The sequence below is a fragment of the Hemitrygon akajei genome, chromosome 20 (assembly GCF_048418815.1).
Source record: "Hemitrygon akajei chromosome 20, sHemAka1.3, whole genome shotgun sequence".
NCBI lineage: Eukaryota > Metazoa > Chordata > Chondrichthyes > Myliobatiformes > Dasyatidae > Hemitrygon > Hemitrygon akajei.
In genome coordinates this window covers 21,521,888-21,546,778 of record NC_133143.1, presented here as the reverse complement: position 1 = coordinate 21,546,778, position 24,891 = coordinate 21,521,888, and the positions used below count along the sequence as shown (strand labels likewise).

Genomic DNA, 24,891 nt, shown 5'->3' with positions numbered 1-24,891 from the left:
GAAGCCGTGGAAGACGTAGGCAGCGTGTGTGTGGATTATATTGCGCTGAAGAGGCGCACTGTCAATGACCAGAATACGGCCCTGAGGGCCGAAGAGGCAATGGCCTGTCTGAGTGGTGCGAAGTGGTTTAAGGTGCTGGATCTGAGGAGTGGATGTTGCCAGATCCCGATGAGTGAGGCCGACAAGGAGAAAACGGCCGTTATAAATTCCCTAGGAGTCTTCTGGTCCGAAAAGATGCCACAGGGCATATCCAGAGCCCTTGCAACCTTCCCACAGGGCATGTGGAAGACCACGGCGATGTGGAGGTGTTTGGAGTTTTGGCAGATGTGGATGACCTCCTGGTATTTGGATTTGCCTCAGGAGAATATGAAGTGAGGTCGTTGCAGGAGCGGCTGAGAACTACAGAGTTAAAGTGTTTTCTGGACACGTGCCAGGGCTGGCGAAGGTCGCAGCTCGTGAGTGACTATCTCTATGGAATCAAGTTTGAAATGAAGACGGAGAGACTGGAGAGAGTGATCTGGAACCAGTGGGAGGACTTACAAGCTGGAGAGAACGAAGAAAGTTGTCGGACTGTGGGCAACAGCAAACTGAGAACCTGGAGAGGGGAGTTTGCGGAGGTGAAGAAATTGCGGACAAATCTCGGAAGAGGGAAGCGGATGCTTGAAGGGAACCTGAAGATGACCATCGACAGTTCAAATGAAGTGCAAAGCCTGAAAGTTGATCTGGAAGAAGTTATGATGAAGTAAAAGCTGGAGATAAGTGCAGTGAATACTGAACTGGAGGCTGACCAATCTTTAACTGCTGCTTTTCAGGTCGCGGTGGAAGAAGCTGTTGGAGTAACTGCGTCCCAGATTGAGATGGCCAGGATGCGTGAGTCAGAACTGCTGAGCCTGTGGCGAGAGTTGCAGGGGCCAGAGAAGAAGCTGATCTTTCCATTGCAGGAGGTTGAAGAGACTGCAGGAGCAGTGCAGGCCACGTGTTTCCATTTGGAGAGAATCAAACAGCAGCTACCGATCGCAGAAATGAGGAAGAATACGGATTCGAAGGATGATGTGCTGGATGTGTGGTACATGCTGCCTTTTGCTGACTTCCCCTCGATTGAGGAAGAAACCCTTGGCCCTTCTCCCACCGAGTCAGGTGTAGTGGGGAGGGTTAGCTGTGGGCAGCGGGGGGCTCAGAGTTGCAGTGGGGGCATGAGTGAGAGGTTGAGAGGGGAGTTGGTAGCGGGGCCGAGGTATCCCCAGTTGTGTCCGAGCCTGAAGGGTTTAGGTGAGGGGGTACGGAGGTCTCGGAGGGTTAGGGAACTCCCAGATAAGTGCGTGAGGTTTACTATTTGGGAAGCAATGTCACTGTTTGTGCCTGGGTTAGGGTTTGTGTTGGCAGGAAGAGTGGGCGAGTTATTTAATAGTCATGAGGTCATGACTTTTATTTGGTGGGGGGAAGAGTGTAAAGGGGGGGTTTCTTCTTTTCCCTTGTTACTGCGTATGTTAATCAAAATGGCTTCTTTATTTTGTTAAAAGCAGGAATGCTTCTTTGTTGCGAGAGAGTGCTGGAAGCTTGTTTGGGTTAAAATTTACTTTTAACTAGAATTGGGATTGATGTTGTTCTTTCTTCCGAGTCTGTAAGCTATTGTTGGCGGGCTTTTGGGGAGATCGGCGTGAGGGGTGATAGAGAGAGGACGCGATGCTGTAAACTGGGCGAGGAACAGACCCCAAGCAGGGGTCTAAGGTCAGGAGGTACCCCGAGGAGAGGAGACGAAGAGAGATGTGCTTGGTTGACCACTTCGGGTGGTCCTGAGCTGCGAGTCGAGGAGTTCGGAGGGGATCGAATGGTAGCCAGAAGACTTCAGTAATTGAGCTCCAACGGTTGTGCACGAAGTGGTTTGGACTTTGATAAGTTTGGCGCCTTTTCTTTCTTTTCTTTCATGTATACTGTATCGTTAATTACTTAGTTATAGTCATCTTTATAAACTATAATCATTTAATCGCATATGGTGTCCTGTTTGTTCTTTGGCGAGGAGGGGACATCACACAGCATCCACACAAGCAGATTACCCAGTTTGGCGGGGCCGAAGGCTGTTCCCCCAGACGAGAATGAGCTAGGGGGTTACAATACTATTCCTGCTTTTACTATATGTTCGTGTTATTTTAGGTTTTATGTGTTATTTGGTAGGTTATTTTTTTGGGTTTGGGAACACTCAAAATTTTTTCCCATATAAATTATGGTAATTGCTTCTTCACTTTACGACATTTTGGCTGTTTTCACAGGAATGCTCTACCTTCGAATACATGATTCCCCTGCTATAAGTTTATATTGAAAGTGCACTGACAAACTATTTTAAACTATACCAAACACAATAGTACTATAATAAAGAAAAGGGTCCCATATTTTACTCATTTATACATATAAAATATTAGTCTGTATTGTGCATGTAATCATTGGAGCTCATTGTTGCATAATCAATCCTATTTCCTTCACTTCATTTACCCATGATACTGAAACGGTTTGCGCTGATGAACCTGCTCCAGGAAACAAATATTCACACAACGTCTAAGGAGAAGGCACTGAACTTTCTGCAAGGTTGTGTGCTAACTACTAAAAGTTATCTGCACATTCTCCCCGAGACCATTGCTTGCCTGAGGATTTTCCCACAGCAGTATCTGTCCTTCCAAATTTATTTCTTTGAGCGTTTCACCACGTCCTTCTGCAATGCTTGCAGTCACTTTTCATTTTCCTTCTCTCCTTCTTTGATCATGCGCTCTCTCTAGAAAATTGCTACCCTGCTATTTTCCCACGCACCCTCGACAAATCCTATTGGCTAACCCAACTTAATCAACTGAAATTTTATTTTAAGGAAGCAAAAATGAAATACTCAGTTATGTAATAATTAAAAATCTGTATTTTGCATTTTGAGAAAATCTGTAGAAAATAAAATAAGCAACAGCATAAATATATTAATAAAATAAAATGCATGATCTTAAACCAGGATACTACATTCACCCCCCCCCCATCAAAATAGTCATGACCTCATGACTTTGCAAACCTTAGGAACTTTTCTAACTCATTATTAACACAACACTAATACTCAGCAACAATTCCTGCTATGTTCACACTTACGTTCTGACAGTATTCAGATGTATGGCTTATAGCATTCAAATTAAATAATTACAGGAACTCCAATCAATTTGTAAATGGATGCAACATATCTCACCATTGCAATTGACACAGCACTCTGATTTCCAGATGCATCATATACCAGCCTTTCTGGAGTTTTCCTAACCCTCCGAGATCTCCTTATCATAGTTTCAATTTATTCTTCACTTAATAGTTGATTCTCAGTCACTATTCATCAGTTTGAATCTTTTCTTGTGACTTTTCATGTTTTCTTTGAGAAGTCTCATTCTATCCATCATTCATTCCTTTCCTGCAACTCAGGTCCTCCTGTCCTTTGATTAAACTCGGCTTCATCTTCAATTCGACAGCTCAATCTCATCCTCACCGCAGAAATCCACACCAGGCTTACTTCCCTCACAGGAAAATAGCCACTCACAGGAGACCTTGCCCACGCCCAGGATTACGGCTGCACAGGTGGAAGGTCAACTGAGGAAGATCTGTACCAGCAAGGCGGCTGGACCGGATGGAGTTTCCCCACGATTACTGAGGGCCTGTGCGACTGAGCTGGGAGAACCACTACAGCGCATCTTCAACATGAGCCTGGAGCAGAGAAGAGTACCCAGACAGTGGAAAACATCCTGTATTGTCCCGGGTACCGAAGAAACCACAACCAAAGGAGTTGAATGACTTCAGACCTGTTGCCTTGACGTCGCACGTTATGAAGACCATGGAGCGGCTGATAATACAGAATCTGAGGCCACAAACCAGGCACGCCCAGGATCCTCTTCAGTTTGCGTATAAGGAGAAGGTGGGAGTGGAGGATGCTATCACGTATTTGCTGCACAAATCACTCTCTCACCTAGAGGGGGGCAGTTGTGCTGTGAGGATTACATTCCTTGACTTCTCTAGTGCCTTTAACACCATCCAGCCCAAGATCTTAAGGCACAAACTAACGGAGATGGGAGTAGACTCTCACATGGTGGATTGGATAGTGGACTACTTGACAGATAGACCTCAGTATGTGCGGTTGGGAGACTGTAGGTCTGACACGGTGGTCAGCAGCACAGGAGCGCCGCAGGGAACCGTACTCTCTCCGGTCCTGTTCACCCTGTACACATCAGACTTCCAATATAACTCGGAGTCCTGCCATGTGCAGAAGTTCGCTGATGACACGGCCATAGTGGGGTGTGTCAGGAATGGACAGGAGGAGGAGTATAGGAAACTGATACAGGACTTTGTGATATGGTGCAACTCAAACTACCTGCGTCTCAATATCACCAAGACCAAGGAGATGGTGGTGGACTTTAGGAGATCTAGGCCTCATATGGAGCCAGTGATCATTAATGGAGAATGTGTGGAGCAGGATAAGACCTACAAGTATCTGGGAGTACAGTTAGACGAGAAGCTAGACTGGACTGCCAACACAGATGCCTTGTGCAGGAAGGCACAGAGTCGACTGTACTTCCTAAGAAGGTTGGCGTCATTCAATGTCTGTAGTGAGATGCTGAAGATGTTCTATAGGTCAGTTGTGGAGAGCGCCCTCTTCTTTGTGGTGGCGTGTTGGGGAGGAAGCATTAAGAAGAGGGACGCCTCACGTCTTAATAAGCTGGTAAGGAAGGCGGGCTCTGTCGTGGGCAAAGTACTGGAGAGTTTAACATTGGTAGCTGAGCGAAGGGCGCTGAGTAGGCTACGGTCAATTATGGATAACTCTGAACATCCTCTACATAGCACCATCCAGAGACAGAGAAGCAGTTTCAGCGACAGGTTACTATCGATACAATGCTCCTCAGACAGGATGAAGAGGTCAATACTCCCCAATGCCATTAGGCTTTACAATTCTACCGCCAGGACTTAAGAACTTTTTAAAAGCTATTATTAATGCTTTTTGAGATAGTGATTTAGATGCATATCATATTTTTTACTGAGTTAAGTATTGTATGTAATTAGTTTTGCTACAACAAGTGTATGGGACATTGGAAAAAAAAAGTTGAATTTCCCCATGGGGATGAATAAAGTATCTATCTATCTATCTATATTGGAGTTCAGCTCCCTTTTACTATCTAATATCACTTCCAATTGTCCAGTGGTTATAATCCCCACTATACTCAGGTCTAGACTGAAAGGTTCTGACATCTCTTCATCAACTCTCCTTGGGAAGTTTGCATTAGGTCAAGTCACACCACATCCCAATTTCCCTTTCTTTTGAGTCTGCACAGTATTCAATGGATCATCTGGTCTTTCCACGGATTATCTTCAGCTTGTTTTTTCTCTTTTCTACTTCTCCATTGCAGAGTTCCTTTACTAAGTGTAGGTTCCATGTCACACTCTGGGTCAATATGTACTCCCTGTCCTAGAGGTAAAAGTTGGTTCCAATAGAGAACTTTTACAGAACCTTTTTCTGGTTTCAACCAAAAATCTGTCAAATTTGACATTTAACTCTCCACAACATAAGGTGTAGAAATCCAGTGGTAGACCAACTTGTGCTTCCCTTGCAGTCCTAAATTTTTTACTAGAACTCTATCTCCAGGCATCAGTTGAGAAAACGAAACCATTTGGTCATATCCCTCCTTGTTTTCTTGGTTTTGTTTTCTAGCTGAAACCGTTGCTTGTTTCGTTCATGAGCTTTTTGCAGTTCTTTCTGCATATCAGACACATACCTGAGAGGAGTTTTCTGTGGCAAGTCCTCACTAGAGGTTCCAAAGTAAAGATCCACAGGTAATCTTGCTTCATCATGTCTAAACATTAAATAGTATGGCGAGTAGTCGGTGGTTTCATTCTGAGTATGGTTATAACGGTGTACCAAATGTCCAATATGCTGGCTCCACTTGCTCTTTTTCCTGACGTCAGAGTTCCTAGCATGTCTAACAATGCCCATTTGAATCTCTCAGGCTGACGATTGCCTTGAAGATGATATGGTGTGGTCCTTGAATTCTCACATCCAAGCATGCTCAGTAACTCATGTATGAGACAGCTCTCAAATCCCTTCCCTGATCACTGTGAATCCTTCTCGGGAGGTCATAACTCTCCCACAACACTTTTGCACTGTGAATGCTTTCTGATCCTTTGTGGGAAAGGCCTGAGCATATCTGGTATAGTGATCACTGATGATCAAGACATTTGCAGTGTTACTTAAATCGGGCTCTATGGACACAAACTCAATATACACTAGAGCAAATGGTCCCGTGCTTTGTAGGTGTAACAGGGGAGCAACTCTTTTAGACAGTGTCTTCCTCTGAAAACAATGAATGCACAACTTACAGTAATTTTCAACCGGGCTTCATTCCTGTCCAGTAGAAATGGTCTCTGACTAACCTGTAAATCTTGTCAAATTCCAGATGACCAGAGTCTGGGAACAACTGAGAACATCATGTTCTGTTTGGAGAAGTAACTCTGCATAGGACTTGTTCCTCACATCAGTAAGCATATAACAGGATGTTTTGTCTTCTCAACTTTTGAAATATCTCCCTTGTAAACTGTTCACCAGATTTCATCTATACAAGTAATTTTGCTGGGCTACCGACAATTCAGTAGGGCTTAAGGCAGGCAACTGTTTCATATTCAGCATAGACTGCAATGTGCTTGGGGAATTGCACAGCTAGAAGTGCCTAAGTAATCAACAGCTCTAACAAGCCACAGCCCTTGCTCTGATTTGCAAACTGGGAAAAACTGGCACATTGCTTTAAAACCTTAGGCAGGAACGTCCTCCCACTCTCAGTTACCAGCATCTCATAAGAGCATTGTGATAACACACCCGCTTTAATATCCTGACTTCCTGGTCTATATTTATGGCTGAAATCATAACCGGCCAACAAAGACCTATGGCATCCAATCTTGCTGAAGTCAAAATATATGTTAATAGGTTGTTGTTGGTTCTTACTTCAAACTTGCTAACATATAAATAGTCATTGAGTTTGTCTACCATTGCCCATTTCAATGCCAGAAACTCCAATTTGTGAGCAGGGTAGTTTTATTCATTTCACAACAAGCTCTGGCTAATGAACGCTACAATTCTCAGGCCTTCACCTTCGTTTTGATTTAAAATGCCCCCTAACCCTGCATGGCTTGCGTATGTGTGCAATACATACGACAACTGGAGGTTTGCAAAGGCAAGCACAGGTGCTTTAGTCAGTAACTCTAAGTGTTTGTAATGTCTCTTCATTCTCTGCATTCCACCTTTCCTACAATGTTCGGGCCCGGAGGCTGTCTAATGAGGCAATGAAGCCCTCAAATGAGTCCTGCCATGTGCAGAAGTTCGCTGATGACACGGCCATAGTGCGGTGTGTCAGGAATGGACAGGAGGAGGAGTATAGGAAACTGATTCAGGACTTTGTGATATGGTGCAACTCAAACTACCTGCGTCTCAATATCACCAAGACCAAGGAGATGGTGGTGGACTTTAGGAGATCTAGGCCTCATATGGAGCCAGTGATCATTAATGGAGAATGTGTGGAGCAGGTTAAGACCTACAAGTATCTGGGAGTACAGTTAGACGAGAAGCTAGACTGGACTGCCAACACAGATGCCTTGTGCAGGAAGGCACAGAGTCGACTGTACTTCCTTAGAAGGTTGGCGTCATTCAATGTCTGTAGTGAGATGCTGAAGATGTTCTATAGGTCAGTTGTGGAGAGCGCCCTCTTCTTTGTGGTGGCGTGTTGGGGAGGAAGCATTAAGAAGAGGGACGCCTCACGTCTTAATAAGCTGGTAAGGAAGGCGGGCTCTGTCGTGGGCAAAGTACTGGAGAGTTTAACATCGGTAGCTGAGCGAAGGGCGCTGAGTAGGCTACGGTCAATTATGGAAAACTCTGAACATCCTCTACATAGCACCATCCAGAGACAGAGAAGCAGTTTCAGCGACAGGTTACTATCGATGCAATGCTCCTCAGACAGGATGAAGAGGTCAATACTCCCCAATGCCATTAGGCTTTACAATTCAACCGCCAGGACTTAAGAACTTTTTAAAAGCTATTATTAATGCTTTTTGAGATAGTGATTTAGATGCATATCATATTTTTTACTGAGTTAAGTATTGTATGTTATTAGTTTTGCTACAACAAGTGTATGGGACATTGGAAAAAAAGTTGAATTTCCCCATGGGGATGAATAAAGTATCTATCTATCTATCTAAAACTGCTTTAGCACCTTGAGTCCAAGCACCCTGCACCTAAAGACAAACCCGTTGAGTTTTTTGAGCAGAAAAAACGTGAGCAAGTGGGACAAAAGCAAGTGCTGAGAGCCACGAAAACTAAGTTGCGGAATAGACTGGACATAAGGAACCCCCTTCGAGTACCGCTGTCTCCCATCACCCCTCAATGGGACTGGCTTGTTGCATGCTCCCACCGATTCAGCGATATTGCAATGATTTTATATGCTTATACAAGGAAAATATGTGCTGTGTGTTTAATGTCCAAACATTACTTAAAATTTTATGATGCTATTGACTTATAACTGACTTATCACCATATTCATGTGAGGAAACTATGCGCTGTGTGTTTAATATTAAATTTGTTAGATAAACCCTTTTAGAATGTCAACAAAATAGAGAGAGTACAGAGGAGATTTACTAGATTGTTACTTGGGTTTCAGCACCTAAGTTAGAGGGAAAGATTGAACAAGTTAGGTCTTTATTCTTTGGAGCGTAGAAGGTTGAGGGGGGACTTGATAGAGGTATTTTAAATTATGAGGGGGATAGATAGAGTTGACGTGGATAGGCTTTTTCCATTGAGAGTAGGGGAGATTCAAACAAGAGGACATGAGTTGAGAGTTAAGGGGCAAAAGTTTAGGGGTAACACCAGGGGGAACTTTTTTTACTCAGAATCGTAGCTGTGTGGAACGAGCTTCCGGTAGAAGTGGTAGAGGCAGATTCGATTTTGTCATTTAAAAAAAAAGGATAGGTATATGGACAGGAAAGGAATGGAGGGTTATGGGCTGAGTGCGGGTCAGTGGGACTAGGTGAGAGTAAGTGTTCGGTACGGACCAGAAGGGCAGAGATGACCTGTTTCCATGCTGTAATTGTTATATGGTTAGAAACAAAATTGAGTGTATTAGCTACTTACAAGTGACTTATAGTTGACCTATCACCTATATTCCAGTCGTGACTAACACCACCCCCCCCCCGCCAATATTAAACTGGTCCGCGGTGCAAAAAAAAAGGTTGGTGACCCCTGCTATAATCTACGCACATTTGTATTTTTCCAGTTTTTCCCCCCTCACAATTATAGGCGATGCATAGGGACTTCTCAACTCAGTGGTAACTCCAGCTTCAGGTGCTGCCCAACATCTTCAACCCCCCCCCACCCCGGCACTGACGAGCAAGACCTCTCTCAGAAAGGTGTGTCCTCTGTTACTCTGAGAGTGCTCCAGGGTGTCAAGCCGTTTCTTTACTGGGTCCCCCCATAGTTTCCCCTCTTCTCTGTGTTTGATTAACTGCTGGTTTACTTCCCAGAGATTTTCCTGTCCAGTGGACACTACATTTACCTGCAACATTAGCTGACATCAACCGAGTCATCTCAGCTTGTATGTTTTTCACATTATTTCTCAAAAACTCCACTTCTGTGGCATCAGGAATCACTTTAGCAACAGAGGCTACCACTGATGACATTACTTGGCTTTTGCAAACACTTCACTCCTCAATCATATCTTCCTTCTCTCTAACTTCTCTGAGTATCTCAGTAAAAGATGGAGGACCACGCATCTTGTGGGTTATTTGAATAAGCACAGCACCATATCTTGTGAAGGGCACACTGTCGTAACTTGCTCCACTCTCAAGCGATGTATTTCAGACAGCTGAATACCCACTTTGTGGCACAAACAATGCAGCAGTTTGTCCAGCCTGCAAATGTAGAGCTTCTCCCCTTCAACTTGGAATGTCTGTCTGAAGTTCACCATGAGATCAGCTGAACTTTCGGTAGTGCCAAAAGCATTTTCCAGAGCCTGTGTACAGTTAGCTAAGTGGCAAAAGGATTTTCTGCTGTTAGCAACCTCACTATATCAGTGGCAGGACTTGTTAAGTCTGTTTCTTTATATTGTCCAAGATATTTGCTTAGCCCAAGCCTCATATTCTTCTTCTCCACTGGGTGTGGGCTTGACTCCAGAGAATATTCTCAGTTTACCATAACCTTGGCTCTCAGCAGGTATGCTGTGGCATTTATTGACCAGTGGTCAATAAATTGATAGTAGAAACCAGCTTAGAATTTAGATCAACGGCTGATGGACTTGGTAGATTTTTAACATCAGTCAGAGTTTTCCCTTCGGTTCTCGGAAAAGAGAACAACTTGAACTGAAAATCTTCACCCTCAGCAGCATCTGGAATTGTATCCTGTGCCAGGAAGCAATATTCCTATCACATCAGGCAGAGAGTTCAGTCACATCATTGGAGATCCGGTCTAGCACCAAATATTTGCCAACTGATTCGGTCAAACACATTATCAGTGTAGCTTTGCCCAAAGCTTCCAGCAGACTCAAGGCTTTAAGTGTCAATATGAACATCAACAGAAACATTGCTCAGTACAGAGGCAACGTGAGTGGATAATCTCTTTTTATCACACCAACCTTTAATACCTACAGCATCCAGATCACACTTATTATGACACACATTAAATTGCACAAAAAAACACTAGCTTGAACACAAATCAACAGGCTATCCAATCATTATACAGCCATAGTGCAGCATCATACAGCATCTGATCACAAACAATGCAATCCCCTCACCATAGGCTTGTAATCAGCTAGCCATTACTGTGAATTCAGCCTAACAGCATCATAATTCCATAATGCAGGGGGAATAATGATGAGAAGGCTCTTTCCAATAAATAAACATGGTCTAGGTTAAATAGGATTTGGGTAAACACAGCGACCTTGAAGAAAAAGTGGGACTGCTAGTTGTATGAATACTGACACATACAAATTTACTGTTTGCCAGGAAGCATTAATATGACTCACACCAGTATAAACTTAAATTGAAGTTGTAATGACAAACTATTTTAAACTATAACAAACAAAATAATACAAAATAAAGGGCCCCCTCATGCAAGTCTCTCATAGAGGCTTGTAACAAACTAGGCTCCGAAGCTAACTCTGATGAACAGCCACATGACTCAGTATTGCACGGGTTACTGTGAGAAGGCCCCCTTCAATAAGCAACGCTTGTCTAGGGTCGGTATGATTTGGGCTCAGTCTAACAGGAAAGTTGGAATGTTCCACTGAGGGAACGAAATTTGAGGTGAATGCTGTATCAATACTCCCCCTTGCAAAGCTACCATTCGCCAGGAAATAACAGACCATATACCAGCATAAAATTAAAGTGGAAGCATATTTACAGATGACTTTAACAAACAGTTAAAAGAAAAAAAGGGTTTATTACAGTTAAATCAGTGCACGTATATGTTGGAGCTCATTTCGTTGGGTGCATCGCCTTAATTACTCATGGTGCTGAAACCATGACACCAGCCACAGTTTGAACTTCCCTCAAAGAATGTTACAAACAAATGGGTGAACCTAGAAGTATTGACACTTCCTCCTTGCAACCATTCGTCTGCACAAAGCACTTTTAGCACCAGGATCTCCCCTTCAGTTGGGATACTGTGAGTGTCTTCCCTTGTGCTCTTCTCCACAACTCCATCCTCTTCCAACATCGGTCAACCAAAGACCCAAAACCAGCCCCGTGTCCCTCAGAAATCTGATCAGAACCAGCTCTCCCAAATGCTCCATGGCATCCCACTGAACAGAACATTACAGAACCTGACTGGCTGGTGCAACATTCCTAAGCTGAGCAGATAGCTTATTTTAGCAGAAATCAAAACACTTGTCTGTGAAGCATAATTAATAGAACACACTGTTCTTTGCAGAAAAGCTGCTGAAATAAATACCTAACAGCTTAGCAATAGGAATGCAGTAAAACATATTCTTAACCAGGGCATTACACTCTTATATAAAATGTTAGTCTATATCCTGCATGGAATCATTGGAGCTCATTGTAGCATAATCAATCCAGTTTCCTTTACTTGGTTTATTCACAATACTGAAACTGTTTTGCACTGAAGAACCTATACCAGGAAACAAATATTCACACAGCGTCCAAAGGCACTAAACTTTCTGCAAGGTCATGTGCTAATTAATTAAAAGCTAGCTGCACAATCTCCCTGAGAATTTTCCCACAGTGGTATCTGTCTTTCCAAATTTCACCATGTTCTTCTGTGATGTTTGTTGCTCATATCCATTCTCTTTCTCTCCTTCAATTCTATTCTCTCTTTCTAGAAAATGGCTATCCTGCTGTTTTTCCTGCACTCTCTCAAAAATAATGTTAACAAGACAGATCCTATAGGCTAATCCAACCAGCCTAACTTAATCAACTGAATATTTATTTTAAACAGCAAAAAAAGAAAAACATGATTGCATAATGTAATTAAAGAAACAATGCATTTTGAGAAAATCTGTAGAAAATAAAATACGCAACAGCATAACCGCATTAATAAAATAATGCATGGTCTTAAAGCAGGGCATTACATATAAAAGAGACACAGATCCGGGAAGACTGCAGATATGGGAACGTGGAGCAAAAGAACAAGATACCTGAGGAATTCAGCAGGTCAGGCAACATCTGCGGTCCAGATGATGAGTCACCATCATTTCTCTTTACAGATGCTTCCTGACACAGTGAGTTCCTCCAGCGATTTGCTTTCTGTTGCTTGGTTTATATATCCATGTTGCTCAAGTGGATTTGAACCTGCAATAAAACCCAGCACACAAACAGGCTCTCTAGCCCACTACTTGGTGCCGAGCTAGCCTAACCAAACAATGGCATGAACATTAATTTTACTTCCAGTAATTTCCCCCCTTATTCTATTCCCCACTCTGGCTGCTTATCTCTTCTCCTCAGCTGCCTTTTACCTTCCCCAGTGGCCTCCTTCCCTCCCCCCTCCCCCATAGTCCATCTTCAAAAGATTCCTTCTTCTCAGCTTTTCCCACCTATCACCTTCAGCTTCTTACTCCATCCCCTTCCCCACCCACCTGGCTTCACCGATCACCTTCTAGCCTGTCCTACTTCCCCTCACTCACCTTTTTATTCTGGCATCGTTCCCCTTCCTTTCCAGTCCTGATGGAGGATCCTGGCCCAAAATGTTGACTGTTCATTATTTCCACTGATGCTGCTTGACCTACTGAGTTCCTCCAGCAATTTTGTGTGAGTTACTCTGGATTTTCAGCATCTGCTGAATCTCTTGTGTTTAAACTTCCCTTTCTATCTACACAATATCCATAACCTTCCATTCTCTGCACATTCAGACCCTCTTAAATACCTGTATTGTAATTACCTCCACTTCCAGACATGGCAATGCATTCCTGGCACACTCCACCGTGTTAAAAAAAAATCAACATGCCTCGGCATCTTTAAATTTACTCCCTCTCACCGTAAGTACATGTCCTCTGGTATTTGAGGATTCATTCCGGGGGGAAAACACATCTCCTGACTACTCTGCATATACCTGTCATGAGCTGATAAACTTCTATCATATCTCCCTGGATTTTTCTGACCTTTTCTTAAAGCATGTCCCCTCGAATCCAGGCAGCATCCTGGTGAACCTCTTCTGCACTCTCTCCAAAACCGCCATGCCCTTCCTATAATGGGGCAACCAGAAAGTAATGCAATCCTCTCACCAAGAGACCAACCTTGGCACTCATCAGCTCTACAATCTGTACAGATTGGAATTAACATCTTTACCTCACTAACAATCAACATGGTCACACCTTAGAGATGTGCACTTAGCCCACTGCTCTACTCTCCAGTCATGTTTATGGAGAGTATGGAGTCACTCATGACTGGGTGGCTAGGTACAGCTCAAATGCCATCCATAAATTTGCTGATGATACAACTATTGACATACTATCAAGATGGTGACAAGAGGGCATACAGGAGTGAGATATACCAGCTGGTTGAGTGGTGTCTCAGCAACAACCTTGCACTCAACATCAGTAAGACCAATGAACTGATTGTGGACTTTAGAAAGGATAAGATGAGGGAACATGCTAGTCCTCACTGAGGGATCAGAAGTGGTGAGAATGAACAATTTCAAGTTCCTGGGTGCCAATGTTTCTGAGGACCTAATCTGGACCCAACATATCAATGCAGCTATAAAGAAGGCAAGACAGTGGCTATATTTCATTAGGAGTTTGAGGAGATTTGGTATGTCACTAAAAACATTCACAAATTTCTACAGATGTACCATGGAGTTGTTTGTATTCTTCGCTGTCTCTTGGTTTGATGGTCTGTTTTTGTTGTATCAATTGTATTATATCTTCAGTTATCCATTTCTTCTTACTTTTCCGCTCTTTTTGTGGGACGGTTTCTTTTGCAGCTTCAACCATGGATTCCTTCAGTATGTCCCAGGAAGATTTGCCTCCTTCATCCTGCAGCAATTGAAAACAGTTTTTCACCTTGATTGTGTATTCTGTTTTCAGATGAGGGTTGTTTTGTAGTTGTTGATAATCCGGTGGTTCTGATCTTTTTGGTTTCTTTAATTTTCTCATCTTTATTTTCATTTTGTAAATGACTGGTATGTGGTCGCTCCCACAGTCTGCTCCAGGGTAGCTTTTGGATTGAGTTATCGAATTTTTGAATCTGTTATTGATTGTTATGTAATTGGCTTGATTTTTGTTGTTCCCATCTGGGCTTCTCCATGTCCATATCCTTCTTGGATGTTGTTTAAACCAAGTGTGGGTGATTATCTGATTGTTTGTTTTACACCATGATATAAGCTTTTCTCCTCTTTCATTTCTTTCTCCCAATCCCTGGTCTCCAACAATATGGTCTTCTCTTCCCTCACCAACTTTTGCATTGAAGTCGCCCATGACTATGATGACTTCTTGTGATTTGCATTGTTCTAATGCCTTGTCTAGGGAGAGGTGGAAAGCATCGATTTCTTCCTCTGAGCTTGCCATTGTGGGTGCATATACTTGAACGATAGAGTTGTTGTTTTGTTGTCCTTTTAGTTTGATTAGCATCATTCTGTCTGAGACATGCCAATATCCTAGCAGGCTTTTGGATGTTTCTTTGTCTAAGATGATTGCAACACCCTTTTCATGTTTATCTCCTCCAGAGTATATCATCCTGTAGTCATCTGATTGGAATACTCCAGTGCCTTTCCATCATATTTCACTTAGGCCGAGGATGCTGACTTCTAGTCTCTTCATTTCTAATTTAATGTTTTCTAGCTTACCAGCTTGTTCTCGCAGACAGTAGCAGTACGACAATCCGGGCTCACCTGTCTGTCTACATGATATCCCCTACCAAGCGAGGTGCCCATACTATTTGGTAGTAGGCTCCCATTTATGCTGTAGTCTTTTACGTTTGTGTATGTATTAACCATGGTTGTACTGGGAATGAAATACAAGAAGTAGCTTCCCCTTGCTTGCTTCCGATGCAGTGTCTTTACAAGACAGGTGACCCTGACCATTGTCCTATTAAAAGGGTCTTCTGCTCAGCGTCTGAGAAGCAGGAACCATCAATTGTGTTACTCTCAACTTGCCTTCTGCTTCATCCACCACCTGCATTCTGTGGCTTCAGTGTAACCCAAGCAGGGAGACTAACAGGTGCTACCCCTTGCCTAAGGGTGACCTGGAGGTAGCGGTGGTTAATGGTAACCTCATTACCCAAAGCAAATGCTCCACAGCCGGGTGTCATTTATCCTTGTACCCAGGAGTACGAGGATGCAGAGAAGCTAAAGACAGGTGGCTAAACGAGAAATGCTCAGAGACAGAAATGCTACAAACCCATAACTCCGGATCAAAGATGATGCACAGTAAGATTAAAGAACTAACGGGGTAATTACCCTGCTCAGCAAGTGGAAGCATCAAAGCAAAAGGTGGCAACTTAATTATGAGCAAGGAGGAAATCCTAAACAGATGAACAGAATATATAAAAGAACTTTTTGAAGACCAAAGAGGAGAGAAAAACTGAACATAAAGAAGAATCTTGAAGGACATAACATTCTAAAATCAAATATTCGAACAGCCATAAATAAAACAAAACATAACAGAACAACTGGTCCAGACAACATCACTGTTGAAATGATACTGGCCTGAGAAGATTTTGGAATAGAGAAAACAACAGAAATAGCAAATGAAATCTATGATCATGAGGAGATACCTGATGATTTAAGTAAATCAGTGTTCATCACACTTCCAAAGAAAGAGGGTGCAACAGAATGTGAGGTACATCGTACAATAAGCGTGATGAGCCCCGTGGCAAAAATTATTCTCTGAGTAATCATGATGAGAGCAAGATGCTGTATAAAACCAGAAATCAGTAAAGAACAATGCGGCTTTGTGGAAAACACTGGAACCAGAAATGCAATTTTCATGCTTCAGATGATCGGTGAACGAGCCATCCAGGTACAAAAAGACATCGACTATACTAAAGCTTTTGACACTGTCAAACACCATGATCTCCTGGAAATGCTTCAAGATCTTGACATAGAAACGTACAAAATCTACAGCACAAAACAGGCCCTTTGACCCACAAAGTTGTGCCGAACATGTCCGTACCATATAAATGACTAGGTTTACCCATATTCCTCTATTTTTCTAAGCTCCATGTACCTATTGTATCTGCTTCCACCACCGTTGCCAGCAGCCCATTCCATGCACTCACCACTCTGAGTAAAAAACTTACCCTTGACATCTCCTCTGTACCTACTCCCCAGCATGTTAAACCTATGTCCTCTTGTGGCAACCATTTCAGCCCTGGGAAAAAGCCTCTGACTATCCACACGATCAATGCTTCTCATCATCTTATACACCTCTATCAGGTCACTTCTCATCCTTCGTTGCTCCAAGGAGAAAAGGCCAAGTTCACTCGACCTGTTTTCATAAGACATGTTCCCCAATCCAGGCAACATCCTTGCAAATCTCCTCTGCACCCTTTCTACGGCTTCTACATCCTTCCGAAGCGACCAGAACTGAGCACAATACTCCAAGTGGGGTCTGACCAGGGTCCTATATAGCTGTAACATTACCTCTCAGCTCCTAAATCGAATTTCACAATTGATGAAGGCCAATACACCGTATGCCTTCTTAACCACAGAGTCAACCTACACAGCTGCTTTGAGCGTCTTATGGACTTGGGCCCCAAGATCTCTCTGATCCTCCATACTGCCAAGAGTCTTACCATTAATACTAAGAACTCCACCACTTCTCAGCCCAGTTTTGCATCCTATCAATGTCCCGCTGTAACCTCTGACAGCCCTCCACACTATCCACAACACCCCCAACCTTTGTGTCATCAGCAAATTTACTAACCCATCCCTCCACTTCCTCATCCAGGTCATTTATAAAAATCATGATGAGTAAGGGTCCCAGAACAGATCCCTGAGGCACACCACTGGTCACCGACCTCCATGCAGAATATGACCCATCTACAACCACTCTTTCCCTGCTGTGGGCAAGCCAGTTCTGGATCCACAAAGCAATGACCCTTGGATCCCATGCCTCCTTACTTTCTCAATAAGCCTTGCATGGGGTATCTTATCAAATACCTTGCTGAAATCCATATACACTACATATACTGCTCTTCCTTCATCAATGTGTTTAGTCAGGCAAAATTCAATCAGGCTCGTAAGGCACGACCTGCCTTTGACAAAGCCATGCTGACTACTCCTAATCATATTATACCTCTCCAAATGTTCATAAATCCTGCCTCTCAGGATCTTCTCCATCAACTTACCAACCACTGAGGTAAGACTCACAGGTCTATAATTTCCTGGTCTATCTCTACTCCCTTTCTTGAATAAAGGAACAACATTCACAACCCTCCAATCCTCAGGAACCTCTCCTGTCCCCATTGATGATGCAAAGATCATCACCAGAAGCTCAGCAATCTCCTCCCTCACCTCCCACAGTAGCCTGGGTTATATCTCATCCAGACCCAGTGACTTATCCAACTTGATGCTTTCCAAAAGCTCCACCACATCCTCTTTCTTAATATCTACATGCTCATGCTTTTCAGTCTGCTACAAGGCAACACTATTATCACCAAGATCCTTTTCCATAGTGAATACTGAAGCAAAGTATTCATTAAGTACCTTTGTTATTTCCTCTGGTTCCATACACACTTTCCCACTGTCACACTTAATAGGTCCCATTCTTTCACATTTTATCCTCCAGCTCTTCACATACTTTTAGAATGCCTTGGGGTTTTTCTTAATCCTGCCTGCCAAGGCCTTCTCATGGCCCCTTCTGGCTCTCCTAATTTCCTTCTTAAGCTCCTTCCTGTTAGCCTTATAATCTTCTAGATCTCTAACATTACCTAGCTCTCTGAACCTTTTATAAGCTTTTCTTTTCTTCTTCACCAGATTTATTACAGCTTTTGTACACCATGGTTCCTATACCCTACAATAACTTCTGTCTCATTGGAACATACCTATGCAGAACTTCACACAAATATTCCCTGAACATTTGCCACATTTCTTCCGTACTTTTCCCTGAGAACATCTGTTACCAATTTAAGCTTCCAATTTCCTGCCTGATAGTTCTGTATTTCCCCTTACTCCAATGAAATGCTTTTCTAACCTCTCTGTTCCTATCTCTCCACAATGCTACAGTAAAGGAGATAGAATTATGATCACCATCTCCAACATGCTCTCCCACTGAGAGATCTGACACCTTACCAGGTTCATTTCCCAATACCAAATCAAGTACATCCTTTCCTCTTGTAGGCTTATCCACATACTGTGTCAAAAAACCTTCCTGAACACACCTAACAAACTCCACCCCATCTAAACCCCTTGCTCTAGGGAGATGCCAATCTATATTTAGGAAATTAAAATCTCCCATCACGACAACTCTGGTCTTATTACACCTTTCCAGGATCTGTTTCCCTATCTGCTCCTTGATATCCCTATTACTATTGGGTGGCCTATAAAAAAACATCCAGTAAAGTTATTGACCTCTTCCTGTTCCTAATCTCTACCCACAGAGACTCCGTAGATAATTCCTCCATGGCATCAACCTTTTCTACAGCCGTGACACTATCTCTGATCAACAGTGCCACACCCCCCACCTCTTTTGACTCCCTCCCTGCCCTTTCTGAAACATCTAAAACCCAGCACTTGAAGTAACCATTCCTGTCCCTGAGCCTTCCAAGTCTCTGTAATGGCCACCACATCACATCTCCAAGTACTGATTCATGCTCTAAGCTCATCTGCTTTGTTCACAACACTCCTTGCGTTAAAATAGACACATCTCAGACCTTCGGTCTGAGCGCATCCCTTCTCTATCACCTACCTATCCTCCCTCACAAGCTGCCTCCTAGCTTCCTCTATTTGTGAGTCAGCCACCTCTTCCCCAGTCTCTTCAGTTTGGCAACTGAGAACATTTCTATCACATACAAACCTTAGATTTCTATTCATACAAGCAGTCCTCACATGACCTTTATCCTCCTCCACCTCACTATCTGCTCTAACCTTCTGGTTCCCCTCTCCCCTGAAAATCTAGTTTAAACCCCTGGAGCAGCACTAGCTAACCTACCCACAAGGATGTTAGTCCCCCTCCAGTTCAGGTGCAAACCATCCTGTTAGAACAGGTCCCACCTTCCCTGGAACAAAGCCCAATTGTCCAGAAACATGAAGCTCTCCCTCCTGCCACATATTTAGCTGCATTATCTTCTGATTTCTAGCCTCACTAGCACGAGGCATGGGGAGCAATCCTGAGATTGCAACCCTGGAGGTCCTGTCCTTCAACTTTGCACCTAACTCCCTAAACTCTCTTTGCAGATGGGAAAGGTATACTTTTCTTAAGAAACCTATACTGGGACCAGACAGCACCCATCAGAATAGGAGAAGTGAGTGAGTGTGTGAATATCATGAGAGGAGTCAGGCAAGGTTGTGTCTTTTCACCCAACTTATTCAACCTGTATAGTGAAAATATCTTGAGAAGTCAAGATATTTGAGAGGACAAGATATCCATCAAAGGATTCACAATTGGAGGCCATAATATAAATAACATCAGATATGCTGATGACATTGTACTAACAGCCGTCACAGAAACAAAACTTCAAGAACTACTCACTATAGTGGCAGTAGAAAGTAATCGCAGAGGCCTCTCAATCAACACCAAGAAGACAAAGTATGACAAGATCAACAAATTCAGATATCTTGGCAGCCAGATAACAAGTGATGGCAGGTGCGACACAGATATCAAATACAGAATAGCAATGGTGAAAGAAGCTTTCCAGAAAATGAAGATCATATTAACAGACAGAAAGATGAGCATGTACACTAAAAACAGAATACTGCAGTGCTACATTTATTCTATCCTGACTAATGGAAGTGAATGCTGGACCATTTCCCCAGCAATGGAAAAGAGACTAGAAGCAGCTGAGTTATGGTTCTACAGGAGAATGTTAAAAATATCACTGGCTACACACACATCAGATGAAGAAGTTCTCAGAAGAGCCCAAGCAGTTAGATCACTCAGACCAACAATAAGACAACTCAGATTCCTAGGACACATCATGTGGAAAGATGAACTAGCAAAATGCACACTCTCTGGAAAGATCGAGGGGAGCAAACCGAGAGGAAGACCTCGGCTTATGTACATCAAAAACCTAGCCAGGTGGCTACACATCAAGGAAATGAAAGTCATCCAAAGAACAAGGGATAGATCTGTAAGGAAAACCATGGTCACCAACGTCCGCATTGGGTACGGTACCTAAACAGACAGAACCATGGAGAACATTTTAACAGGCTGCATCGCTGTCTAGTATTGGGGGGGGGGGGGGGGGTTCCTACACAGGATTGAAGTAAACTACAGTGAGTTTTAGAATTAGTCAGCTCCTTCATGGGCACCACCCTATGTAGCATCCAGGACATCAAGGAGCAGTGCCTCAAAAAGGTGGCGCCCATCATTAAGGACCCCATCACCCAGAACATGCCCTCTTCTCATTGCTCCCATCAGGAAGGAGGTACAGAAGCCCGAAGACACACACTCAGTGATTCAGAAGCAGCTTCTTCCCCTCTGCCATCTGATTTCTGAATGGACATTGAAATAATAGACACTAACTCACAAATTGTTTTATTTCTACTTGTTTTTGCATTCTTTAATTTTAGCTATTATATATTTACTGCAATTCGGCTTACTTCTCTCTATTACGAGGGGTGATTGATAAGTACGTGGCCTAAATTAGCAGGAGTTAATTTTAGAAAACCTAGTACATTTAGATAGATAGATAGATAGATAGATACTTTATTCATCCCCATGGGGAAATTCAACATTTTTTCCAATGTCCCATACACTTGTTGTAGCAAAAACTCATTACATACAATACTTAACTCAGTAATAATATGATATGCATCTAAATCACTAACTCAAAAAGCATTAATAATAGCTTTAAAAAAAAGTTCTTAAGTCCTGGCAGTTGAATTGTAAAGCCTAATGGCATTGGGGAGTATTGACCTCTTCATCCTGTCTGAGGAGCATTGCATCGACAGTATGCAAAAAGTCTGAAGTTAATTACTCATCAGGAGTGATTGATAAGTTCGTGGCCTACAGTAGGAGAATTCAAACAGAATTCTAAGGTACAATTCAAACTTTCTGCATAATCACTCAGAGTTGAACTGCATGTGCATGTAAGGAGAGCTGTATAACTCATCTCCTTCTACCTTAGACCACCAACTTATGCTCCGTATACTGACCACCGCTGGACTAAGTGTGTAAATGTAGGAGGGGACTATGTTGAAAAATAAATGTGCTAGGTTTTCTAAAATTGAGTCCTACCTTAGGCCGCGAACTTATCAATCACCCCTAGTATCAGGTATGTATTGCATTGTACTGCTGCCGCAGAGTTAACAAATTGCATTACAGATGCTGGTGATATTAAACCAGATTTTGAAACCATCTCTGTTAAGATTGGAACCTGTCCTCGCTGGTCAAAACCCTAAACTAACTCTTTCTGGTCGTGAAAATTGGAGACATGGAACCTACCTGGCATCCTGTTTAAGGTTACCCAATAATGTTCATCAGGACTGTAGGTGTCTCTCGACCATTGTAATAAATCCAGGGCCCTCTGGTCTTTCAAAATGAATTCTACGAATTCCACTGTCAGGGCATAATATGCAGATCCAAAATAAATAGTTATGTTGTGAGGAGGGGGAGATTTAAGTTCCTTAGTTTTGACTACGTGGGAATTATTGGGAGACAAGATCTGCTTGAATACGAACTTGGTGCGCATTTTGGCGTGCTCCGGAGGCAAAACGCCAGGAGTAATGTTTTTTCCTTTGAAAATTTTAAGGTGACGAATGATCTCCAGGTTAGTCTTCAAGGGAAAATCCTGACCGCACAGGTTAATGACGTACTTCCAGCCCGATTTCAACTGCAGGAGGTCGGTCATGCACCTGAGGTCGGCTTCCATGCGGGATATGCCGGCGTAGACGACGGGCTCCATCCTGGAAGCCAGGAAGACGTTGGCAAAGCAGGTTTGCAGAAGGTGCAGGCGCCTCTGAAAATCCGCGGGCGACTTCTCGTCGACATGGATGCAGTAGAGGTTGTGGGGGCGGTAGATGGTCCTGAAGAGAGTCTCGAACGTGTCAAATTCCTTGTGCACAGCGATGATAAAGGCGAGGGGAAAGTCGGTCTCCTCCGCTGTTAGCGGGCTCCGGTGGTAATGGAGCAGCGACTGCAGGCGCTGACAGTAGTTCGCCGCAGGATCCCCTTCTCCCGCATCAGATGACTGTGCAGCCTGTCTCCTTTCCCAAAGAAAGACATTTTCCCCCTGGAAGTAAGAATCACAGACCGGTTCCAGGTTCCAGCCAGGAACTCCGCTCTCGATCACTCGGACAGGGACCCTTACTCCGTTCCCGCTTTGGCCCAAATGATTCTCGTAGATCCAGACGCAGCCTACAGCCAGCCCTACCAGAGCCAAGCCACCGGCTTGGACCCTGCGGTTCACCCTCATTCCTCAGCCTTCGAAGCTTCAGACTGGTAACTCCGAGCGGCACTGGATTCTCGCAGCGAACCCCATTGACACGAGCTGCGGGGCGGGGCGGGGCGGAGATCAAATAGCCAGCCGGCACTTGCACTGATCCCCGACCCGTTCGCACTTCACCTAGAAGCAAGATGATGCGCAATGTTCGGAAAATTAACACTTCCGGTCCCAGAAACAACATGCAGCATTGGCAATCATTCCTGGTTTCTTTTAAAGTGGTGCCCCGCCCCCCCCCCCATTTAGAGATTATTTAGAGGGTCCGTGGAACAAGATCACACTACGATGTGGTGAAATTAAAACCAGTTCTGCGATTTTCCACAAGGAAAATTGAGGTAAGCTGATTCTTATTTTGGAAATCAGATTTTGGTAACTGATAACTTAGTTTTTATTAAGAACAGCCCCAGAAGTGAAACCGTTATTTGGAATCTTCAGTTTGTTTTCCCAGCAGAAAAGACACTGAGCACAAATCTGAGACATCCCTGTATCCTAATCTTAAATATAACTTCACTCACCTCAACACGGAACTGTCCCACAACCTATGGACTCACTTTCAAGGACTCGACAATTCATGTTTTGGATATTATTTATTATTTCTTATTATTGCTTGTTTTTTGTAATTGCTGTTTATCTACTTATGCATGTCGGTTGTGTGGTCGTACTGTAAATGGAGACATTTTTTGAATTTACAAGCAGTCTCCCAGGATTGAGGATTACTTGCTTCCAAAGTGGCTGATGAGGCTCTTGTGGGTGGGGTCATCCGTTCTGTTGTAGATGGAGTATAATGCGGGAGCTGGTTTTGTAAGGTGGCCCACCACCTACACAGTCCTGCTGAAGGTCACAAAATTCTCAAGCACATCTTGAAAACGATGTCTCTGATGAGAACACCAGGAAGGGTGAGGACATGGCTATTTTCAGGGATGCTTTGAGTACATCCTTGCGCCTTCTCTTGTTAATCTCATCAGTCCTTCTGACACAGGAGCAGAATTAGGCCATTTGGCCCACTGAGTCCACTCCGCTACTCCATCATGGTCGATATATTATCACGTCCACTCTATCAATTTCTTGTATTTTGCTTCCCTTCCTTAAGGAGTGGGTGGCATTTACAATTTTCCAGTCTTCTGGAATCATTCAAGAATCTAGTGATTCTTGAAGTCTTCTTGTAATAGAGTTTGAAACAGACTGTCAGTCTGTTGGGCATACATGGGACTGTGCAGTGCAGCCCTGCATAAGTTATTGGGTCCACAATGTTGTAACCATCTTGGTGCCGTTTTATACTCAATGCTCTCCTTCTGTGCATCATCTATATCCCTGAACTCCCTTCATATTCATGTGACTACCTAAAACTCTAGAGTCTCTTTAACTCCACCAAACTGGCTGATGCCACTACCACTATTGGTAACTATTTGTCAGTACCTCCAGTTGAATTTTTTTTGTGTGTTTTCCCCTATCCGTTAGTTTGTGGTTTTGTATTGCCATGTGCTCCTGCTCTACTCCGGCCCCTGTATTACTGAGTACTCTGCCTCTCACCTGTTTCTGATTATTACCTGTTTTGCTGCCACCTGTGTCTCATTGTGTTCCACCTATCAGCTGCCTCTCTGTTTATTGCTCAGTGAATTTCAGTCCTCTGTTTTCACCTGTTTGTTACCAGATTGTGCCAGTGAGTTTTCCTGAGACTTCCCAGCATTCGTATCGGAACTCTGTCCATCTGAATATCGACTCTGCCTGTTTCCTGATTCTGGTTTTTTGATTTCTCTGGAATTTTTTTTATCTCTGCCTGAACTTTGATGCTGACTTTGTTGCCCCTCTGGA

General features: G+C 43.4%; 1 protein-coding gene across 4 annotated transcripts in view; it reads right to left on the bottom strand.

The window, feature by feature from the left end:
* The window catches only part of LOC140713632 (N-acetyllactosaminide beta-1,6-N-acetylglucosaminyl-transferase-like), a 92,161-nt gene extending 68,952 nt beyond the window's left edge, over positions 1–23,209 (bottom strand). For all 4 annotated transcript variants that reach the window (XM_073023987.1, XM_073023988.1, XM_073023989.1 and 1 more), the window contains exon 1: positions 22,083–23,209. In XM_073023987.1, coding sequence (XP_072880088.1) covers positions 22,083–23,052 — 970 coding nt within the window. In that variant the 5' untranslated portion in view covers positions 23,053–23,209. The remainder of the gene's footprint in view (positions 1–22,082) is intronic.
* Positions 23,210–24,891: the final 1,682 nt, after the last annotated feature.